General features: G+C 35.7%; 1 protein-coding gene across 1 annotated transcript in view; it reads right to left on the bottom strand.

Moving 5' to 3' along the window:
- Wdr64 (WD repeat domain 64) overlaps nucleotides 1-8,788 on the bottom strand; it is a gene marked incomplete in the record, with an annotated part of 121,404 nt that overhangs the window by 37,202 nt on the left and 75,414 nt on the right. Inside the window, 1 exon segment of the mRNA XM_013520508.1 lies at nucleotides 7,422-7,598. Within this exon segment, the coding sequence (XP_013375962.1) occupies nucleotides 7,422-7,598 (177 nt within the window).

An 8,788-nucleotide genomic window follows, 5' to 3' on the forward strand; every position in this document is an offset into this window, starting at 1 on the left:
CCAGCCCCTAAACTTCTTGATAGAATATTCTGCACTAGCTGTTTCCACTCACTGATCTTTCTTCCACTTGAAAACTCTAGTTTCTCCTGCTCCATACCACTCTGTAACAGTCTTTTCTATTTATCATGAAGGACTTCTCACTGCTAATTCTATGTGATACTTTTCAATTGCTTTAAGTATTTGTTGGATATGTTGGGTTCTTGGAATACAAATAAAATAGGTCTAGGACATGATAAATGTATAATAATTGAAAGTACTGTATTCATATGAATACTTGTGCAATTTGAAAGTGCACAAGACTTGATGGGAACATAGAAGAATGACATCTAACTGATGTAATGACATCTACTTTGGAGGTCTGTTACTTTCGCACCTTTTGCATCTTCTTTGCTTTCTGAAACACTTCACTTTCTTGATACCAGACTCTGGTACTTGTACCTGTGTTGTGGCTTGGATCTTTAATGTCTGCCAAAAGCCTATAGGCTTAGGTGTCTGCCAGTGCTGGTGTTGGGAGGTAGTGGAACCTTTAAGAGATGGAGCACCGCAGACGGCAGTCAGGTCAATGGGGGATGTGCCCTTGAATGGGATATTTGGACCTTGGCTCCTTCCTGTCTCTCTGTTTTGCTTCCCAACTGCCACAAAGTGAATGGTTTTCTCCTATAAGTGCTTCTACCATGATGTGCTGCCTCACCACAGGCCCAAAAGCTAGGGAACCAAGGGCAAAAGACTGAAGCCTCTGAAACCATGAACCAAAATTTAAACATTTCCTCTTTTAAATTGTTTATCTCTGGTATTTTATCACAGTGATGAAGGCTGAGTAGACAGCTTGTGTCTCTAGGATGCTGCTTTTTCTGTTTCTTACTTGGTACCTTCTTACTCTGCCAGTCTTATTAATATCCTTAGGGTTTACCTTTTATTCACCTCTTTCTAGGCAATCTCATTTCTTATGTTTTAATAATCACCCCAGTGTTAACGACTTAATAATCTAGTCCCCTCCTACATGCTTCAGGCTTGATATTTAATTACAACTACAAAATTGTACAGGTATCTCAGAGTGAACATGTCTGAGCTGTTGCCTTCCTCAAGCATGTTCTTGGAGCTGTCCTTGATTCCTCTCCCACCTGCATGGCTTGCATCACTAATCAACCCATTGCTAGTTCTGCTACTTTTCTTACCAAAATATTTTTGAAACCTTCCATTCCACAGCACCCAGCCCCATGATCAGGATCTTACATTGTTCAACTCAAACAGCAACCTATTTCCTGAATCTTCTTCCTTTAGACTTGTCCATTCCAGTCTGGCCTCTAGGCAACATCTAAGCAACCCACGATACAAATCTAATCACATAATTTCTCATTTAAAGATGTTCGGTGAGTTCTCCCTTCCTATGGGATGCTCAGGTCCTTACAGTCATGAGCATGACCCAGTCCCTATCTGGTTTTTCACCTCTACCTTTTACCACTCAAATCTTACTCCAGTTACACTGAGATATTTGTACCTAGCTTTCACAGACCATGAGATATTTTCCCTCCACGACTTTAATCACATTATCTCCTCCAGCTGGACTTCACTTTGTCCTTTCACTGCCTTGAGAAACTTCTATCTGCGCCATCCTAGCTCCTGATAATCTTTATATGAATTTAGTAATCATCTTATTTAGGAACTGCCTCTTCTTCCCAGCCCTCCAAGTTTTCTGATATGTTCCTACAGTGCAGGACCCAGTGCTAAGAACGGCACACGCTAAGCTGGGTGTGGTGGTGCACACATGGAATCCCAGCACTCAGTAGGCAGAGGCAGGAGGATCACCATGAGTTGAAGGACAGCCTAGGCTACATAACTTAGTTCAAGGCTAGTTTAGATTACGTAGTGAGACCCTGTCTCAAAAAACAAACAAACAAACAAACAAACTACAAAACAAAATCCAGAACAGCACATGCTACACAGTAGGGATGCAATAAGAAGTGCTTTATAAATGAAATACTTTTAGGAAAAGAATTTCCATGCACAGCCCAGTTTTTTTTCTAAGTGGGTTTTACACTTTCTCTACAGAGTAATTTTAAAGTATGCTGTAAGAAGGAGGTGATATCGTGCTAATTATGATAAATTAAAAGTAATGCAAAATCAGAAATAATTTACACTTGCATAAAATTTTAAAAGGCACTTTTATTGTATTTTGAAAATTTATTACAATTATTTGCTTTCTAAAGTAGCATTTTTTGTGACCCACACTATTACTTGCCAACAGTGTTGGTCCTGTCTCCCTTTGCATTTATTTTTTTCCCAATTTTATTGGCTATAAACTAGCTTTCACTCATCATATACATATGACTGAAACTAGTGTTTTCAATGATGCACGGAGTTGGAAGAAGTAGGCCAGAATTACTCTACGACGAGATGTATTTTTCCCTTTCTTGTGAACACATTATGTGGCCATGTTATTATGACACAAACACTATGTGCATAAAGTTCAAAGTCCTGTTAGCTAACAATAAAATCTATTCATTCAAACTACAAATGAACAGATTTCAAGTTGCACTGCTAAGCTGACATTTCAATAGGAGGAAAATAATATTCTCTCTTTCTTCTATAATAAAATGATGAACTGGTAGTTTACTAATGCTACAAAGCAAATTGCATTGCTGTTGTTTCACTAACAGTAAAGGGGAGGCACTCAAGACTTTTGTCACTGCTCCAATAACACTTAGTTTTCTTGCAGTCTTTAGTATCTGACTACTTAGCTCAGTAAAAGCTAGAAAAGTGAGTGGTTTGAGGCAGTATTAGAAAAAATAAATAAGGTTAATGAAGGTGCTCATTTAAAAAAAATGACTGATCTGTTTATAGGATGAAACAGAGGGACCATTTCCTCACTTTTCTGTCCTTTAGCTTCAGTGAATGCCTTGGGCACGTGCACCTGCCCTGTTGAGAAAGGGTGAGCACTTCACAAAAACAGCTTCTGAAGAGACTTTAAATTAAGCTGTCTAATTCAATATGCACAGCTACTTCCGAAATATTGTGAAATGGATTTCAACTATAGTTAGTAGTTAATAACAAAGTGATGCCGCCAGAGCAAAGTGAGAAGCTTAAAATGAATTAAAGCTGTGAAAAGGTAAAAATGGAGTTTCATCAACTGACATTGAAACATCTAGTTAAAAGTATATGATGTAAAAATGATGAAAATGTTAGGTTTAGCACCAGGCAGAGCAAGAGATAAATAGATAAAACAAGCCTTTATTGCTGGCATGGGAGGGCTGCAGGAGATTGCAAGGACCCTCGGAGGAGGGAGCTGGGGAACAGATTTTTACTAGATTGGACTAGAGTTGGAGTTAATACGGGCAGGCCATGTGTCATATCTCGAGGCGATTGGGAGTTAGTTGGCGCGTGCGTAAAAAGGAGTAGGAAGTTTACCTTGGGGTCTGAAGAAGAACAAAAAAATATGTGTGCTGGCCAGCGCCATTTTTGGGATTCTGGATGTGTATCATTCTTGTCCTTTTGTTGTTAAGGGGCGTCGAAGTGAATCATCATTTCACGATCTTTTACTATGGTCTCAAACTTACCCTTCTTATTAAGATCTAGGAGAATTTAAAAGACTTTGCTCTTTTCAGATTAGGTAAGATAGGTAGATGGGTAAATAGACAGACAGACTGTTCAAAAATGAATAGATAAGATGTTTTGGATAGATGAATGGATTTTTTTGAAGCCTGCAGAACGCTTATGATTGTTTCTGAGTACTTCCAGGCAGCCAGAATTCTCATCTACACTTATCTTCCTAGACATTAGTATTGACATGGCAAAAAATGGCCACACACAAAATGAAAAACATTAATAAGAAACTTGAAAATCTGGAATTAAATCACAGAGGACTCATAGCCTAAATAAATATCCACAAAAATTATATATATATGTATATATATATATACACACACACACACCCCTATACACACACACACACATGCACACACGCACACATGCACACACATATATATACATATATATTCCTAATATTTGAAAAGCTTCTTAAACATTAGAAGAAAAATAACAACTCACTGGATAGAAAAGTGAACAGAATACATGCTCAAATGGCTCATACATGTATATGAAAAATGATCCACTCACTACAATAGAAATGTTAATAAAATATGCTAAGCTGTGATTTTAAAAATCTATACTGAAAAATTTTTAAGGTTTGACAATACACACTGTTGGCAAGGCTGGTGATATAGCTCAGTAGCACAAGCGCCTTCCTGGCAAGTGCAAGGTCCTCAATTCAATTCCGGGTACCAAAATAAATGAATAAATAAATAAAAGACAGGCCCTCTTATCCATTGCTAGTGGAAATGGAGAATTTTGTAACGATCATGTAGGAGGATTTGATAATATCTAGAATTGCATAGAATCTGTTTGTTTGAACCAGCAATCCTTCTACTATGGATATATCCCAGATTGACTGTCAAAATTTTCAAACTACATATATAAAAGGCTGTTTGTTGAAACTGCATATGTAAAAGGTTATTTATTGAAGCTTAAATAAATTGAATTTTAAATCAGAATTAAAGCATTGTTTTTTAATCAGAAAAGATTGGAAACAATCAAAAAGTCCACCCACAGGGAAACTAGTTGAATAAACTGCTACATTAATTCCAATAAAATACTATGGAAAGAAATATGAAATGTGTACACCCATGTTTACAGCAACCTTATCCTCAATAGCCAAAAGTTAGAAAAAACCTGTTTATTGAGATAGATAAATAGCTAAAAAAAACCTGTGGTTTATGCATACAGTGGAATGGCATTTAGTCTTAAAAAGGAAGGACAATCTGACACATGTTACAATATGGATGAATTTTGAAGACATAGCATTTAGTGAAACAAGCCAGTTACAAAAGGACAAAAATGTATGCTTTTCTGCTTATATAAGGTACTTAGAGTAGGTTAATTCACAGAGACAGAAAGTAGAACGGCACTTGCTAAGAGGAGTGAGGAGTTACTCTTCAATTTTGCAATATTGAAAAGAATTTCAAAGATGAATGGTGGTTGTACAACAGTGTAAATGTACTTAATGACCCTAATTGTACACCCAAAAGTCTAAGATGGTAAATGTTATTTATGTATATTTTACCACAGTTTAAAAAACTAATATAATATAATTAATATAATATAAGGTTTATAAAGCTCTTCAGAACATATTATGTTTATATTGTACATAAAATATGTAAAGAATGCAAGAATGTATATAGTGTCATACTATTTCCTTAAGAAGGAACAGGAAGGAATCAAGTATGGAGAAGTGTTTGATTATATTTTTGAAAATAACACTGGAGACATAAACCAAAAACTTAAAAACAATTATAGACTGGGGTGGCACAAGATAGAAGGGATAGGAATAAAAGGTAGAGTAGACCTTGTTTTGTATCTGAGAAGATGATTTATTTTATAGATTTAATTCTGAAAATATTTAAATCTTTTAAATCATAATGAGAAATAAAACATTTAAGAGTGCTAAATAAAACAATGAAACCAGTATATTTAACTTGGTATAGAGTTGATAGTGCAAGGAATTATTTCAAGTGAATTTGAAATACTGAGGGCTGGGGATATAGCTCAGTGGCACAGCGCCTGCTTGGCAAGTGTGAGGTCATGAGTTCAATTCCCAGTACCAAAAAAATTTGAAGTTTCACACTACACTATAAGTCAAACATGCTAAGGAAAAGAAGAATTGCAATGAAAGGAAGATTTTAAACTGTTTCAGTGATCATATTTCTAATAATTGTATTGTTTTCCTGAAACTGTACTATAATATAATATAATTTAATGTGACACAAATAGCTTATATGTTATAGAGAATATAATTAACAAATGATAGCATAAATCAAACAAGTATTATGTTAATGTCATTAGGAACAAAGGTTTTCTATGAGACAAAGATAAAAAAATAAAATAAAAATGGCAAGAGACATCTATTCCTGGATTTGAATTGGAAATATCAATATAAACTAATGATGTATTTTTTTGCTTAAAATTTTGTCTTAGCTCTGTCATTGAACAGCTAGTTTTTAGCCCACCTGTAAAGCTCTAAATACAAGAATCAACTTTGTGGCAATGGTAAGCCCCACAATGGTCTCTTAATACTATTTTCCACTGAGAAGAAAAACAGTTTCTTGGAAAGATAGTGTGTTCTAGATCTGGAGCTAGAAATACATAAGGAGTCTGGAACATTGTCTCATACCAGGAAGCTATCCAGAAATACTAGGGTCCTGTCAGAAGAACTCAAGAGCCTGAAAAGATACCAACCACTTTGAGATAGGACAATTTGAACATCGATAATAATAACATGCACTGACTTAAACACATTAAAAACACTTAATCCTGTGAATTCATAATGATACAAAGAAAGCAAAATTCACTGTCCATCTTTGGAAAATGCTAAGCAATCTTCTCTTAATTTTGAAGCCTGATTATTACAGAGAAATGGACCCATAATTTTGCTTTTCTGTGTGAGCTATATCTTTGTGTAACCAAATACTTTAAAGACACACTCCAGTAATAAACGAAGCCTAATGGTAGAATGCCAACTTCAAATGATACGGTGGATCTAGTTAGTGATCATCAGTGGATGCTGACACACAAGTCAGACAACCAGCCATACTCTAAATCTTGGTGGAATAACACAATTATGACACAGCCTTGATGGAGACTTAGTAAAGAAAAAAACTCAAAGTTTCATGCTGCTAGCTAGATTTAACCTGTAGATGACAGGAAATGTAGAAGAACTGTTTATGTGATACTAAGAAGATTTAACTAGCAAAATCTAGCAAGTGGGAAACCATGGGAAAAAAGAGAGATGAAAAGACATGTGTACATTAAAAGATGTTTAATAAATTTGTCAATTGAATGTAACAAATGGAGTTGTGTGAATCCTAGTTGGAAAAGGAATAAAATAAAAAAAATTATGAGGCAATCTGGGACACTTGAATACTGAGTGAATATGTGATGATAGAAATGATTTTTTGTGAGCTGTTTTCAAAAATATTTAAAAGAATAATGCTATTGTCATTTTGGAAAGAGTCTGTTTAGAGATTTTTACTGAAATATTTAGTGATAAAATGACATAATATCTGAGGTTGGCTTTAAAGTCTATAACTTGTGGTCTTGAAGAGGTGGGAGAATGACCAATAAATTTGAACATGCACAAAATATTTTTGGACACTTTCTTTTTTTTTATTTTTGGTACCGAGAATCAAACTCAGGACCTTCCACTTGCCAGGCAGGTGCTTGTACTGCTGAACTATATCCCCGGCCCTATTTTTGAAGTTTAGCCATAGTACATAGAAATTTGTCAGATTATTTTGTATATTTTTATACACAGCACGTTTATAATTTTTCATCACAAGAAAAACTAAAAATATCAAAGAAATGAAACTTACGTTAGTATGTTGAGAAGAGTTCCTATGAATGATTAATTCGACGTCTGGGAAAGGAATATCCATGTTCCCATCTTTAGTAGAAGTCTTCACTTGCACAGTGTGGTTCTCATCTTGTAGATAAGGTATGGCATCTGGCAGCTCCCAAATCACCACAAGGAAAGTATCATCTTCCTTACCCTTCAGCAGAAATTCAGTGCGTACATGAAAAGTTCTATTAAGTAATTTTTATTTTGAGCCATATTAAAGAGACAGAGAAAGAGTGTACCAGTGTATCCACCATCCAGCTTTATCAAATTTGAGCCCTGTTGTATGAATCACCTTTCTGGTTTCAGGGACCAAATACCTGACACACAAGATTTAAAGAAGGAGTTTGTCTGACTCCTGACTTCAGCCCATGATGGCCAGCTCCAAGGCAGGAATATCATGGCAGAAGTGTGTGGTGAAACAAATCTGCTCTATTCATGGCAGCCGGAAAGCAGAACAGGAAAATGGTGCCAAAGTCCAGATATAGTACCTAAGACCATGCCTCCATGACCCACCCAGACATGGTGAGGAGCTTGTTTCACTAATCCCTAGGCCAGTGATGGCGAACCTTTTAGAGCTTTCAATGATACAAACAGCCTGCTGTGGCAAGTGTGCCATAGGATTGCCACCACTGGGCCTAAGCTGTTCTCAAACCGATCAAGTTGACAGTCCAGCATAACCACTATGCCTGTTCACCCTTACCAATATAATTCCTCTTTCTTCTCACTCAGAGTAAACAGTAGCCTGAATATAGCATTAATCATGAAGTTTTAATATTTCTACATGCACACAAATATGTTCTCTATATATATGATATTGCTTTTAGGCTTTTAACCATTTCACAAATGCTATCAAACTATGGTTTCTTCTTCAACTTGCTTATTTTACTCAGTATCATGTTTTTGAGATGTATACAAGTTATTCTATGGAACTCTGGCTCATTTATTATCTGCTTTATAATATGATATGAATATTCTACAATCTGTCCATTTTTCTACAGAGGTGTTACTAGTTTTTCACTGTTTGTCTTTATGGACAGGTTCCAGTTTCTACAGCATATGACTGGGGCACAATTATCGAATTATAAGATATGTGTATCATCAACTTTATTAGATATTGCCACATGGTTCTTCCTGGCAAGGATTGCCTATGTCTACTCTGACCAGGCACGCATAATAGTTCCCTTTTCTTTATATGCTTGTTAATATTTAAAATATTTGACTAAAACTTTTGGAAGCCTATCTGATGACTTGGAAATGAAACATTTAAAAATTAATTTTTTTTTTTTTTTTTGGTTTTTCTCCGGTACCGGGAACCGAACTCACGACCTTGCGCTTGCCAGG

The sequence above is a fragment of the Chinchilla lanigera genome, unplaced genomic scaffold (assembly GCF_000276665.1).
Source record: "Chinchilla lanigera isolate Chin_1 unplaced genomic scaffold, ChiLan1.0 scaffold00005, whole genome shotgun sequence".
Classification (NCBI taxonomy): Eukaryota; Metazoa; Chordata; class Mammalia; order Rodentia; family Chinchillidae; genus Chinchilla; species Chinchilla lanigera.